This window comes from Danaus plexippus, chromosome 2 (assembly GCF_018135715.1).
Source record: "Danaus plexippus chromosome 2, MEX_DaPlex, whole genome shotgun sequence".
Lineage (NCBI taxonomy): Eukaryota > Metazoa > Arthropoda > Insecta > Lepidoptera > Nymphalidae > Danaus > Danaus plexippus.
The window spans coordinates 9,337,956-9,352,908 of NC_083537.1; the positions used below are offsets into that span (position 1 = coordinate 9,337,956).

Genomic DNA, 14,953 nt, shown 5'->3' on the forward strand with positions numbered 1-14,953 from the left:
AAACTAATTACTTTGTTTGATATGGCTTTTGAATATATAAAATAAGTATTCCCCCACGAGTAAAGTCATAATAGTTTATTAATACAATAACTGAAATAAAATATTCAACAATTTGAATTATTCATACAGAATTGTATATTTGAATTTTAACTCTAGGCATTTTTTTAACACTTAAAACAATGCGTATGTCTGGAAAAAAATTATATGATTGCACAAATAAAACATACACTGGTTAAACTACACTGTAGGTTAGTAGTTTATATTTCTTTCTATAAATCTTTTACACTTCTTAATCCTTCGTATGTTATACTTTCTTCTATCATATAAGACATAATTGAAGAATAAAAAACTTTTATTATCTTTGGTTATAGAGTGCTATTTTTGAATGATGTATGTATATCTATGTAATGACAAATGTCAATATAGCGTGTGGTGAAAACACAACGTTGAAGTGAGGTTATAAATAACACTAATTATATTTTTCTAAACATGTCCTTCCGCGGAAGAGGAGGCGGCGGCGGTCGTGGTGGATTTGGTGGCCGAGGCGGAGGAGGAGGCGGTGGCCGCGGATTTGGCGGAGGACGAGGACGCGGCGGCGGCGGCGGCGGCGGCTTCAGGTCATACCAAGACCAAGGCCCTCCAGAATCAGTTATTCCACTCGGTCACTACGGATGGACTGTTCAAGATGACCTCGTGTGTAAAGTAGACATAGAAGACGTACCATACTTTAATGCACCCATCTTTCTTGAAAACAAGGAACAGATTGGTAAAATAGATGAGATATTCGGTAACTTGCGTGATTACTATGTGTCCGTGAAGCTCGGAGAGAACATTAAGGCAAAGAGTTTTAAGGAGGGACAACAATTTTTCATTGATCCAGCAAAATTATTGCCACTGAAGAGATTCCTACCTCAACCTCCTGGAGCTAAGAGGGGTGGTGGCCGCGGTGGTGGTGGTCGTGGAGGTAGAGGTGGTGGTGGCAGAGGCGGAGGTGGTGGCTTCGGACGAGGCGGTGGCGGAGGTTTCGGCCGGGGAGGAGGTGGAGGAAGGGGAGGAGGCTTTGGAAGAGGAGGAGGAGGTGGAGGAGGTTTTGGTAGAAGCGGTGGTGGCGGTGGTCGAGGAGGCAGAGGTGGTGGCTTCAAAGGAGGCCGTGGTGGAAGATAACAAGTGGCCTTTGTGATCAGACTTTTAAAACAAATTGTATGTGACATTTGTCACACTTTAGCTATTAAGTTTAACATTGAACATGTACAGCCCCAGGAAAGATTATTTTTAATATAAATATAAAAGTGACAGCAACTTTAATAATTTGTGAATAAATTTTACAATCTGTACGCATTTGCTTATTGATGTTGTGTGAGTTACAATAAGTAATAATTTTTTTTTACCATATTCCTTAGGAGAGGGGTCAGAATATGACTGTTGTACCCACAATTGTTTTTCACTTGTATTAGTTAAGAATAAAAAATTTAAAAATAAAACCTTGCTTCATTACAAAACCTCCTATGCATATAAGAGTTATAAAGTATAACTCGAACATTTATAGACATCACTACTGAGAATATTTGGGTGTCGTCCTCTAAATCAGATATATTTCTTTATTCACGAATTTTAAAGGGCATTGTGATAATAGAGCCCTTCCCCAACATTCCCAAAGACCATGCCATCAAGGTCAATAAATATTACGAGCTCACTAACTAACTCACTAGGAATAGATTCATTGTGGATTTGTACAGGGTAGAAGTGGGAGCGAGAGGTATAATGGCAAAATCTTTCTACAACCTACTAAAAGACTTGGGCCTGTCCAGAACTAATATCAATTCATTCATGGAATATACTTCAAAGGGAGACCTAGTAGGTTCTTTTCAAATTTGTTTAGGTAGAGGGAGGAGCTTAGATGGTGGAGGTGAGGGTGTAACACACGTTAGATAGGGGCCCCTTGAACCTACACCTGGGTTGCAAGTCCCAGACACTGTTGAAGATCCTATCCCTGCAATGCGATGGATCCAGCACCCGCATATTGAACATTGAATGTTAAAAGGTTTCGTCTTGTCTTAGGACTGGTGTAGAGAATAATTTTTTTGGGACATAAATGAATAAGAAAAAATGTTAATTATAATAATATCCTATGTTCAAGATTATTTAAACTGGCATCAACATCTAATATACAGGAATTACTCTCATATAAATATCAGACTATGATCAAATGTTAGTCATTTTGTCAAAAAGAAACAGATTACCAATAAATTAATAATGTATTAATAAAACCTACACCATTTTAATGTCCTTATTCTAAACTTTCCATGACATCTTTACATGGATCTGCACCGTAGTTGTATGCTAGACCCCGGCCTCTGTGATTGAAACTGTAAAATGAGCTTATATTCATCTGGTTTTCCCACTTGATCAGGTTCAATTTAGCAGCGGCTGGTATTTCACGAAGTTGGCCAGACACATTCAGTACGCCCCACATCACAGCAAATAGACTTAGTACTGCTTGTATTACGATCTGAAAGTCAATTGAATGTTAGAAAGTTAAGGAGTATACTACAAGTGTATCCAACACATATTACTAAAAGTACTTACATCTAATGGTAGCGTTGTGAACTCCAGTGATGATATACGGAGATATGAACGATCTGTAAACAATATTGATTTAGTTTACACCATAATTTATCTAAAATTAAATAATATGAGATTGAAATATACAAACGTTGAGCAGCTGAAAAGGCTGCGTGAAATAATGATATAAATCCAACAATAATTATTATCTTATAGACTGATGCCATTTTTATGTTTAGTATTCAAAAATATCCCTAATATAATGTCAAAATATAAACTTTATTGATTAGTTTAAGAATCTTGTAAGGCAAGTAATTTTCTAATGTCGGTTGTCTTGTTTCTTCTGTCACAGGGACTGACATTTAGAAACTACAGTGGACTGGTAATTTTTAGCTATCCTTGTAAAAGCAATGTGCATAAAAATAAATATATATCAAATGTATGTACTTCGATATACAATATATATATATATATATATATATATTGTATATTCTTAAGTTATGTTTATAAACACACAAAAAATTACGTTTCATGTCTTTATATAAGGTATCATTATTTAAAAAAAAAATAGATTTTCGAGTTATACAATAAGGTCGTAAAATGAAGATTCAATAAATTTATAAATAATTAAAATAATAAATCACGACAAAACTTATTAATTTCACTAAAACTATTTATTATTTATTTATGATTAAGTAGTCGTAGTAAGAAAATGATTAGTATAATACTTCAGTAATATATTAAAGACACCAAATCGCTGATAAAATATAAAATAAAAGAGATGACAATATATTTAGTAGCAGTTATGAATAGAAATAAAATCTCAATACAACTTTTTATATGTAATAAAAACTTTTATTACTTTAGCATTTGATAACAGAACTGTTTTCATTTTATATATACAAACTGGTTTTAAAATTTGTATACATGTAAAAGAGCTCTTATATCTATTTAATGATTTATTTATTTAAAGAAAGAAGAAACATGGTACACCGTTTAGAAAATTTCATTATTTTAGTGTGCAATTAAAGAATTACATTTTACGTTCAAGTAAAATTTTGAAGATCAGGATGTCTTATCATCAAGAGCGATTGACTATGGAACAATATTTTATTTTTACAATACATTTTACACTTCCTTTTGTCTCGTACATTTTTTTATTTGTTTCTGTCAATTATGTTATAATCTATAGCTGTCAAGTTAGCTGTGTTTTCATTTTTATCTGCAGCATTTCAAAATTTATGTTTGTCTCAGAGGTTGGCGGTTGTTACTACTTACTTGTTGTTTCGGTTGTTTTCCGGTTCGTTACGATACTTTGGTTGGATAGGTTTAAAAGACTTTTAATTAATTAATAATACAATATGCCAAATCGTAAGTTAGAAGAATTCGAAATTGAAACAAAACCTCGGAAACGAACCACGAAGCAGACTATTTGTAACTTCTTGTACAATGAACAAACTGGAGCTATCTTGGGAAGAACGCCCGACAGTTGGGGTTAGTTACTAAACTTTCTTTTTATTGTTCTATATTACTTTATATGACACAACTTCCTACTAAAAAATGTACCTTAATTAGGTACTTGTTTTTTCCAACAAGTTTTTTAATTGTATCTTACTAAGTTCAGGGCGTGGCTATGCTAACCAGGATTGCTGTTGTATATAAAATTTATCAATTAATCTTTCCTTAACAAATAAATCTGTCAGTACCATAAAAAGCTCAAAGCTTTAACTCTTCAATTCATACGTGTTTTGACACCCATACAATTCTAATTCTCTTTTTAAATTTTTTGTTTTAAGAGTACAGAAAAAACTTTTCTAATTAACCTTTTTTCTCTATTGTTTTTTTTAATGTCGTTCCGTAATACATACCGTAATTCTTAATATTTAAATAATTGTTTTCAAGAAAAAATATTTGTTAAATTCAAATTGTTATATTCAAACAAATATTATAACATTATATATGTTAAATTTAATTTGATATAAAAATCTATTTTTTTTTATATATTACGTGTTTTAGATATTCTTCCATATAATATATTCAATTTTCATACATCCAAGTTTCAGTAAATAATTAGTAGCTAAGTCATAATACATCTATTTTTTCTAACATTTGGATTGTTTGAAATTGTTATACGTAACAATTGCTAGGAATAAATTGCTCAAAGTACATCTTTAACAGGTTATTCAGTAAGTTCATGTTTTTTCACATTTTTATTTAAGCTGCTACCCAGTTAGCAGATACAAATAATCCTCAGCTGCATGAGTTGTGTTACACAGTACATTATATATTTATATAGTTAATTTCTTGAACTGTGTTACACACATACAGACACATGTAATATGCTGACAGGTATGTCAATCTTAAAGTTATACATATATTTTTATATATTATACTCTTTAATATAAAATATTTTTATGTTAGGTATATATTATTTCACCGGTATGGTTATCGCCTCTATGCCAGAGATTTTCTAGCAAGTTGGCATTACATATGTGTTTCTATGCCTTAAGACTCAATATTTTTAGTGATGATCCTAGAGCCATTCTAACTAACATCAGTCAGAAGACTTTCCCAAGGTCCGCCTTAACACAATGAAAATGTTATTCAGACAGCTTAAAATGAGAATTATCAAAGTGATGACAGTTTTAGCAGTGAGTGACCTTGACCGTGATCATGTGCAGGCAGTAGGAGATCCCACTCTTCCATTACAAAGAAGTTCCAGATGTTATTCAATTTTATTTCTTTTACTGGGAGAGCTTCAAACAAATAGAAAAAGAGTGTAGCATATAGTCAATATAATTAGCTCTTGTGTTTTGTCGTTTTGGACTATGATAATGTTGAGGCGTTAAACAGAAGATGATAAAACACTTTTAAAAAAGCGCAACGACAGTGGTCCAACATCAGCACCAGCTGACTGGACTTGTCTTTCTGTCCAAAGGAGTACGACAGAGTGACGTCATACCGATATAACAGCTCAGAAACCCCTTGAAAGATATTTTAAAGACTGGATTGGAGAGGCCGCCGGATAAGTATAAATGGCGCCCACATTTGTCTCAAATATTGTAGGAGCTACACTAGATGCAAAATATTTAGGCTAGTTCTTCATAGTCAATTGGCCTCTGAATGAATTTGGATAAAACCAAGGTCATGATCAACGAACACGTTGACGGGGGATCGATCGCTATGAATGGCGTCTCTCTTGAAGTGGACAACGAAGAATGTTTACCTAGTGACTCAACTGGGTAGTCACAATTTCAACAATGAGCTTAAGAGACGGGCTGGGCTGGGCTGTAATGCCTTGTGAAACTCTGTCTGGTCTTTGTAGTAGAGACGATGAGAACATGGTCCTTATTAAAAAGTTTCAAAACAACAGTCCAATAAATGCTTTCCACCAGCCCCAACATACAGGAACAACATGAGGCCACTCACAGTGGCGCTATATATATATATAGCATAAGATCATCTAAGATAACAATACTTGTCAGTTTAAAGTCTAGTGAGAAGCCATTTTTAGTTATTTTTTAATACTATATTTGAAATATATTTAATTGAAGGTATATACATTTTATTAAATTATTTAAAAAAATCTACGCATTCATTGACATTTAACGATTAATATATGTATCAAGCGTAAAGCACTTGGTCGAGTAATCATAAGCCAAAAAATACCTGATATTCTTTTGGAAAAGAGCTGATACTTTTAAACTGCTGGACCGATAATAATCAAACGTGCCTAAGAACCACGCAAGGAAACTAGCTTTCAAATAAAAAAAGCACCGAAATCGTTTGAGAGCTAACACGACACAGACAGACACGCACACAGAAATGGTGTTATGAACTTTGATTAGAACATAGCAGACGTGGAAAATATAATGTTAAACTTATGTCATAAAAGTCGTGCAATGATGTTTTTAACATAAAGCAAGGTTAAGTTAATACGTGAATAAAAATCCACATGGAAAATATTGATGAAAAAATCATTTACACTCAAATTGGTGATGCAGTTGGAGAGCTAAATTCCAGAACTAACACGTTCGCATCCAGCTCGTAGGAAATGTTACCAAACAGAAACTTTTTCTTATCTCTCCCTTTTCATCACATAACATTTCGATCATATTAAACTTTAAATATTCCCATTTCATCAAGCTGGAAAATTAATAAACAAAACCTGTGTGTAAATACTTTTGAATAAAAATAACATACGTAACGATAAATTGACATATAGAGACATTTTTTATATTAAATATTTATTATATATATTATCTTTTCTAAAATTTACAATACATTTTAATAAATATTCCTATTCTTATTCGCGATCAAAATTAAAATATTTTCGTTGTATCATTAGATAGAAAAAATCCCTTAATTAGTTAAGTACTGGTTTTAAAGCAATTAACGCGGACCGAAGCCTGAGGAGTAGGTTTTAATTAAAATCTAATACAATAGAAGCTTTACGTTCGTGATATCGTTGAGCTGTAATCTGCGAAGACCTGCAAGTGACGCTCAGCAGACTGATCGGCCTCCGCTTGGAGCAGACGCTGGATTATTAAAGACAAATAAAACATTAAATAACCAACTCGAGATTTACGAGAGATGACTTCGATAAGTACAAGTGACTATTGGTAAAGAATATTTCATGCGACGAAAGCAATATTATAGTTCGTAATAACATGGTCGTAATAACCAATATGGTTTAAATATTGTTTTATAATACAGAATAATACACAGATTCATAAATAATAAAAGTAAGTGGCATCTTGCGGCCTATATCAATGAATAGGTAAATAAATATATTCTATATGAGACAATACCTCTCAGCATTATGTGTCAGTGGGGGTGCTGGGTTCAACGCGTTGCAGAGAGGGGAGCTTTAGCAGTGCCTGAAACTTTCGACCCAGGCGTAGGTTTAAGGAGCCCCTATCTAACGCTCGTTAAACGTTCACCTCCACCGTCTAAGCTCTTTTCTGTACCTAACCAAATTAAAAAAGAACTTTCTAGGGCTGAATTCGACGTACGTTCATAAAATGATTGATTTTAGTTCCGAACAGGCCCAAGTCTTTTAGTAGGTTGTAGAGAGATTTTGCTTTTATACCTCTCGCTCCCACTTCAACCGCCTACAAATTTACAACGAACATATTCTTAGTGAGTTTGTTAGTGAGCTCGTAACACTTGTTGACCTTGATGGCATGTTCTTTGGGGTGTTGGTTTCCCTAGGAACCGTAAGTTCTATTAACACAACGCGCTTTAAAATTCGCGAATACATAAACATGTTTGGTCTGGAGGCCGACGCAGAAATATCCTCTGGGATTTTATATTGCTTCTCATACGTATCCATTATTATCGTCCAATCCGAAACCGCTTTAATGAAAGAGTAAGACTTGAAGTTTGATTTTGTAGCCCTAGTGCCTTCTCACACAAAACCTATTGATAGCTTGTTTGTAGTTATTTCTTTTTTGTGCTCTGGTTACCGAAATACTGACCGCTTCACATATGATTTCTAAAATCCTATTCTGATGACGCAAGTATTGACTGCTATCCAGGATTACCCGGCATCCCACCAGTAAATACTTAGCAGTTTCCAACTGCCTCCCCGCAGATGTAGCAAATTTTTTCGTTGCCTTTACCCCATTTTACTAAATTACTCTGATCTGATCTGGAATGCATTGAGATAAAATTTTAGTTCTGGCAACCAGACATGAATGAAGGTGCGACATTTTCGTGCTAATGGGATGCAAATATATTTGTTTAAATTCGGTGTAAAAGCTTTGTAATAGATTATTATTCCCTTCCAGTTATTAAATATACGTCTTATTTGTGTGATAGAACCAAAATCCTCCACCTTTGCACTTGAAATAATCATTAGATAATTCATATATGGGGTTTTCCAATAGGGACGCTTGAACTTTGACAGCTGATTGCGGCCATGTTGTTTGAGTGACAGCTGTCAAATGCAGTGTGTTATATTCATTCCGTCCTCCCAAACCACCATAGCAGGTTACAGTGTCGAGCAGCACGTGCAAATCATAAAATTGTTTTATGAAAATGGGTCTTCAGTTCGAGCAACGTTCCGCGCACTTCGCCCGTTTTACGGTCGCGATGATCGTCCTGCCGAGTCGACTATCCGTCGATTGGTGGACAAATTCGAGTCAACCGGGTCAGTTAACAATCAGCCGGTTCCCGTGCGTCAACGTAACGCGAGATCTGCCGAGAATATCGCCGCTGTGCGCGACAGTGTCCTCGAAAACCCGCGGCAGTCAATTCCGCGTCGCGCACAGGAACTCGGCCTTTCGCAGACGACAACTTGGCGAATTTTGCGTTGTGACTTAAGCCTGCACCCGTACAAGATCCAGCTGACCCAAGAGCTCAAGGTTAATGACCATAGACAGCGCCGTGTGTTCGCTGACTGGGCATTAGAGCAGTTGGAAGTTGACGCCGATTTTGGCAAAAAAATCATCTTCAGCGACGAGGCGCATTTTTGGATGAATGGCTATGTCAACAAGCAAAATTGCCGTATTTGGGACGAGACCAATCCACACGAGGTTCACCAAGTGGCAATGCACCCGCAGAAAGTGACTGTTTGGTGCGGATTTTTGGCCGGAGGCGTGATTGGTCCGTATTTTTTCGAAAACGATAATGGTGTGGCCGTCACCGTCAATGGTGAGCGATACCGGTCGATGATAACCAACTTCTTTTGGCCTGAAATCGAGAATATGGATCTGGACAACATGTGGTTTCAACAGGACGGCGCTACGTGCCACACAGCACACGCTACGATGGAAGTTCTGCACGAGCAATTTCTGGACATGGTCATCTCGCGCGGAGGCGACGTGAACTGGCCACCGAGATCGTGCGATTTGACCCCGCTGGACTTTTTCTTGTGGGGTTTTCTTAAGTCGCAGGTCTATGCCAACAAGCCGCAAACCACCGATGCCCTCAAAGTCAACATACGCCACGCCATCGATCAAATACAGCCCGATTTGTGCGCCAGAGTCATCGAAAATTGGACCTTTCGTGTGCGCGCCACCAACCGAAGCCGTGGCGGTCATTTGAATGATGTCATATTCCATACATAATGGGGTCGATAGACCTTCCAAATAAAAAAAAAATTTCGCAAATATCTTTCCTACATGTATTTTTTTTTGCATTTCAAAGATCAAGCGCCCTTAATGGAAAACCCTATACTATAAGAATATTATCAAAAACCTATACATTTATAATTATGTGTTTCCAGGTAAAATCATATTATTTTACGTAATATTCTACGCGGTGTTGATCGCGCTGTTCGCGGTTTGTTTGGCGACATTCCTTCAGCACTTCATCAACCCTCGGGTGCCTCGTCTGCAACAGGAGCAGGGCTCCATCGGCAGTAGTCCCGGGCTCGGGTTCCGCCCCCTGCCTCCCGACGTCAGAAGCACCCTGATCTGGTACAAGGGCACGGGAGAGGAGAGTTACAAGTACTGGGAGGACGAGCTCAAAGAATTCTTATCAGGTTAGTGTCTTTCGATACTTAATTTGAAGTTGAATAACTCAAACATTGCACTAACTCTCATCTAAACATTATACCGACACCCGTAAGGTAGTTAATCGAGTAACCATAAAATGTCTGAGGGGTGACGGAGAACAGCTGATACTCTGACACGGCTGGACCGATATGGTTTCAAATTGCATTAAAACATGGTTAAAATCACTGAGAGGGATTGGCTTTCTAATTGAAGAGACCGCATCGAAGTCGGTCCATCGTTTGATATATACGTTGCCACAGATACACAGACACACAGACAGTTATACAGACGTCCACGTCAAGCTTGTAATTCTTTTTGAATCGGGTGTTAATAATGTACATACGATTGTATTTTTCTTCTCGTTTATCAAACCTTCAATAAATTTCCTAAGGTTTCATGTATCTGTATACAACCATACTAATTTGATTGTATCGAAATGTTATCGCGTGTGATCTTGTTGACATGAACGTCCGTACTGTGTAGTCAGTGGAATCATTCTTGCAAGGAATCAGTATCGTCGAGCTACGCGGACAATTTACGCTTTTGTAACACACGGCGAGCTAAATCTATAAGGAAATGATATCTAAGATTATTGCGTGCATTTAAACAAAGGAAAACCGAGTTTTTCAGATATTAAGCGTTTTTTTGTATTTTATCTCTACATGAAGCCGACTTTTATTTCTGGTCGTGATCTCGGTTGCTGTAAAGGAATCGAAACGTCGAGGTCGTGTCATATAAAATAATAAAAACGCGTAGTATCTGAAAAACTTAGTTTCATTTTTATTCATAACAATTTGAAAAAAACTCACAGAATAGAATAGAATGAATGAAAACTTTGCAACTCGTTAGTTTCCCATTGACAACTCCTAGTAAGAGGTACTACAGTCAAGTACACGTTAAGTTGTTCCCGCATGCCAATTAGGTATTTGTTTATCTCTATTAAAACGAAAAAAAAAACATCATATATAACTTGTCGTTCGAGTCTCATCTTCCACCTGGTAGCCGGAAGTTGTTCACGTGAGCACGTTTCCAGTGTACAAGAAGAAGGGTCAGACAGCCGGTGCTGGTCAGAACATCTTCAACTGCGACTTCCGCAACCCGCCGCCGCCCGGGAAGGTCTGTGACGTGGACATCCGCGGCTGGGAGCCCTGCATCGACGAGAACCACTTCTCCTTCCACAGATCCTCGCCCTGCATATTCTTGAAGCTCAACAAGTTTGTCCGCTTTTTATTTTATACTGAGTAAAGTTTTAAATAATTTCAATTTTTTGAAGCGCAACTTATTCGACTTCCGTCAAGGTTGCGTTAAACGCTTACCGCTCCTGGGGAATGCATGCGGCCTATCAGTTTTGTGTCAAAGGATGACTAATAAATTCCTTAAAAATCAATTTCCATCACTTCCTGTTTACATTCCAACATCAGGAAGATTCACTTCTTCCGCGACTCCACGTACAGTTAATTAATTCTTTTAAACAAAAGTATTGTGATTTCACAAAAATATGGACAATGGAGATATGAATGAAAAATAAATCTACATATTAATATGAACTAATTTATATACACGTATGTCTATAACTACACATGATGTAGTGTAGGTGATATTCAGATCTCTCAGCTGCTTAAATGTGTACCTAACATAGTAACTTAGTAAGTACTAAGTACCGTGAGCAATCCTGTTATCATAATCACTAGGCTCGTTTAAAACTGTTCTTTATCTATAGATTTATGTAAGTATAGACAATCTAATTAACTGATTGGTTAGAAGATATTTAAAAGGACTGAAGAGAAATCTGAACTGTTATAGTCTTGAGAGGAAAGGTTTGAGAGTCCGACGCTGGGCTTGGATGAGTTGAATATAGGATTGCTGGACGGGCGGATGGGTTTCCGTTGGTCGGTTGGACGAGTGGGTGTCGTGGGCTTCATATAAACATTTGCTTATATCCCTGCAGGATCTACGGCTGGCGGCCGGAGTACTACAACGACACCGACGCCCTCCCCGGCGACATGCCGCCACAGCTGGTCGGGGAGATAAAGAACATCACAAAATATAACAGAGACTATGTACGTACTATATTATATTAGATTTTGCCCGCGACTTCGTCCGCTCGGATTTCACGATAAGGTTCAGAGAAAAATATACAGAGAAAAACAATGGCACGGTAACCGTCTACGTATAGTGTTTCACGGGAGTTCGCATACAATACAGCTCTAATGCCTTGAGCTCGCTGAACTGCTAGGAGCTCGGGAAAAAGATACGGCCCATAAGTTAGTCTGGTGTCGGGGCTACTTTACTATCAAGTTTCATCATAATCCGTTGAGCGATCACTATTCCTTGCCTGAAGACGGACAAACATACACACAGTCATATACATCCTCACAAACCTTAGCAGATATAAGACTAGTAGAACATCAGATATTGTGTCACGAAGACTATTAGGGTGCCGACATATACAGAGGAATAATGAACGTTTAAGAATTTTCATGTTGGTCGACTTGAAGGAATATATCAATAATATAAATCTAACCCGTGGCCAGGCGAATATGGTGTGGGTGTCCTGTGCCGGGGAGACTCCGACGGACCGGGAGAACATCGGCCCCCTGCGGTACATCCCTCATGCCGGGTTCCCGGGCTACTTCTACCCTTACAACAACGCTGAAGGATACCTCAGCCCGCTGGTGGCTGTTCACCTCATGAAGCCCAGGAGTTAGTAGATTGGATGAAAAAATAAAATTAATGCAAACAATGTTTTATATACAGAAACTTAAAAAACACACTTCAAACTAAGAATTGGTTCTCACTTGTCAGGTGTCAGATCCGAATATTAATCGGGGGTTCTAGTGTCGGAGTATTTTCTATGAAGCTATTCACACTTATTGGAAACCGATTTTGTGTCAGCGCCGACACTCAATGCCGGGAGTTTTGCCAGCCCTCTAAGCGTGGAAAAAAATCGTGTCGGATCTCGCTCGCCTTTACGTAAGACTAGCGCTGTTCACATCGTGTCGGATGTGGGGACCACAACCTTCCTTCAGCACGGATAGTCTCGGGTGTATTGACATCCTAAAATAATTGAAAAACTTGATCTCGTCACTTCTTAATTCTGTTATTAGGTTCTGGAATGTTCCCAACCTAAATCGTTCCCTCAGGATTGGGTGCACCCCAAATTTTGTTTTCTTTGCTCTCTTTCTTTGTTTACTCCTTAAATAATAATTCGTAACAACAAGAGCTTCGTCGACGTCCGTCGTGCCCAGTCGCCTCGCGCAGAGCGCTTACAATTGGCACTAGTTTCGGACGCGACGGACAGCCGATTGTTGACCAAGTGTGACCCAAGGCGCCGATCTCCGATTAATATTCGTACCCGACATCCGACAAGCGGGAATCAGCTCTGATGGTTGTTGTAGTCAGCCATTTAAATAAACTTTGAGCTTCGATATATATATGTATAGTATAATTAGTAATATATCGTACATCACCTGTTTCCAGCGGGCATAGTCATCAACATAGAGTGCCGAGCGTGGGCCAGGAACATCAAATACAACAGGAAGGACCGCCTCGGGGTCGTTCACTTCGAGCTGATGATCGAGTAGGCCGCGGGGACGGACAAACAAACAGCGTGGGGGCGTTGATGTATACAGACCGGACCCGAGGACTCGCCCGACGCTCGTTGTACAACTAATGACATATATTGGTACCACGGAGAAGACATTCAGAATCTCAAATGAACTCTATTGCATGGGCTATAAAACTGTTTTTACCGTGCAGTGATGTCTGATGACAGTCAAGGTGTTTTTTGACATTTTACTGTAGGCGTGATGCATTTATTATATCATATACATATTTATATCAGAGGGCCAGGGTTCAGAGCGGCCCGGGCTCCCGACATGTGTTAGCTCACATGAGTCGAACTTAACAGATTCCGTCCCAGTCAGACTGCTATTTTTAAGCTTAGCATATGTTTCCTCTATATGCATTTTAAATGATATATTTTTTAATCACAATTTTTTTATGTCATATTTCATACACATTTTGTAGTGACCCTTCACGCCGCCCGCGGCTGAGTGGGTTATATGTTATACTTTAAGAACCATTCCACGTAGCATAAGGAGTGTCTGTGGATACACAGAGTGACTCAGACGACAGTTTGAAAATTATACAAATAATTTATAATATTAATGAAATTTTTATATTTATCATTATTTTCTATGTATTTAATTTCTCAATATTGCGAGTGTTGCCAGGTGCATAAATCATTTTTTTTCTCTTTTATACACATTTTATATTTTTTTTCTATCTTTTTTGTCTTGGATGTTTCAGTAGCTCACTATTTGTCTAAATAGTGTAACTAAAGAGACAGTTTTCATATATGTGTACCGCGCGATAGTATCCAGGGGTGTGTGAAGGATAACCTGGAAGGTGGGACCGTGTGTGTGTTTGTGTAGTGCAACACCCGAACTCAAGTTGCGGCGGCTGACATATTTTTAATACGTTATCATCCAATGAACTATTTTCATTGTCTCATTTTTTACAATTATTTCCACTACACATGAGTAGTATTGCAGCTAACTGTTTTTTCGTAGCAGCTAATTGTTTTTTCGTATATTATTTGTATTGTAAGAGTGACTCGACTCCGTCCAAATGTACTTTAACATGACTCGTGTCTGTAGGAATTTATAATAAATAGTGGGTTTTACAAATACTTTGTTTTATTTTAAACTGCCACTAAAACATTTCTTTATAAATATAAAAAAAAAATACTTGCACTTTAATGAGAACTATTAAAAATTATTAGCAAACGACGCACTGCTGCCGCCTGTGTTAAACATGTGTAAGTGAAATTAATAAAAAGACATCTCCGTACAACACACATGGGCCGCGAGTGACACTGAGCTGAG

At 37.6% G+C, this 14,953-nt stretch overlaps 3 protein-coding genes across 3 annotated transcripts; 2 read left to right on the plus strand and 1 right to left on the minus strand.

The window, feature by feature from the left end:
• Positions 1 to 395: 395 nt before the first annotated feature.
• Positions 396 to 1,481, plus strand: LOC116765248 (H/ACA ribonucleoprotein complex subunit 1). Its single transcript, XM_032654670.2, has one exon. It carries the CDS (start codon positions 490 to 492, stop codon positions 1,162 to 1,164), a length of 675 nt encoding a protein of 224 aa, XP_032510561.1. The 5' UTR covers positions 396 to 489; the 3' UTR covers positions 1,165 to 1,481.
• A 755-nt stretch (positions 1,482 to 2,236) lies between these two features.
• LOC116765249 (ER membrane protein complex subunit 5) lies at positions 2,237 to 2,932 on the minus strand. The gene is made up of 3 exons (XM_032654671.2): positions 2,714 to 2,932; positions 2,587 to 2,639; positions 2,237 to 2,509 (listed from the first exon to the last, which is right to left on the minus strand). Exons 1-3 carry the CDS (start codon positions 2,787 to 2,789, stop codon positions 2,288 to 2,290), a joined length of 351 nt encoding a protein of 116 aa, XP_032510562.1. The 5' UTR covers positions 2,790 to 2,932; the 3' UTR covers positions 2,237 to 2,287.
• Positions 2,933 to 3,776: 844 nt separating this feature from the next.
• Positions 3,777 to 14,755, plus strand: LOC116765251 (sodium/potassium-transporting ATPase subunit beta-2-like). Its single transcript, XM_061522572.1, has 6 exons — positions 3,777 to 4,056; positions 9,794 to 10,051; positions 11,098 to 11,278; positions 12,013 to 12,124; positions 12,599 to 12,767; positions 13,545 to 14,755. The coding sequence occupies exons 1-6, from the start codon at positions 3,924 to 3,926 to the stop codon at positions 13,646 to 13,648; spliced, it is 957 nt and encodes a 318-aa protein (XP_061378556.1). The 5' UTR covers positions 3,777 to 3,923; the 3' UTR covers positions 13,649 to 14,755.
• Positions 14,756 to 14,953: the final 198 nt, after the last annotated feature.

Bases quoted from the DNA above. Each gene is read 5' to 3' on its own strand.
- LOC116765248 (XM_032654670.2), top strand. From the start codon at position 490: ATGTCCTTCCGCGGAAGAGGAGGCGGCGGCGGTCGTGGTGGATTTGGT.
- LOC116765249 (XM_032654671.2), bottom strand. From the start codon at position 2,789: ATGGCATCAGTCTATAAGATAATAATTATTGTTGGATTTATATCATTA. The intron at 2,640-2,713 runs GTTTGTATATTT...TATTGTTTACAG, and splicing joins AGCCTTTTCAGCTGCTCAAC to ATCGTTCATATCTCCGTATA. The intron at 2,510-2,586 runs GTAAGTACTTTT...ATTGACTTTCAG, and splicing joins TCACAACGCTACCATTAGAT to ATCGTAATACAAGCAGTACT.
- LOC116765251 (XM_061522572.1), top strand. From the start codon at position 3,924: ATGCCAAATCGTAAGTTAGAAGAATTCGAAATTGAAACAAAACCTCGG. The intron at 4,057-9,793 runs GTTAGTTACTAA...ATGTGTTTCCAG, and splicing joins AAGAACGCCCGACAGTTGGG to GTAAAATCATATTATTTTAC. The intron at 10,052-11,097 runs GTTAGTGTCTTT...GCACGTTTCCAG, and splicing joins GCTCAAAGAATTCTTATCAG to TGTACAAGAAGAAGGGTCAG.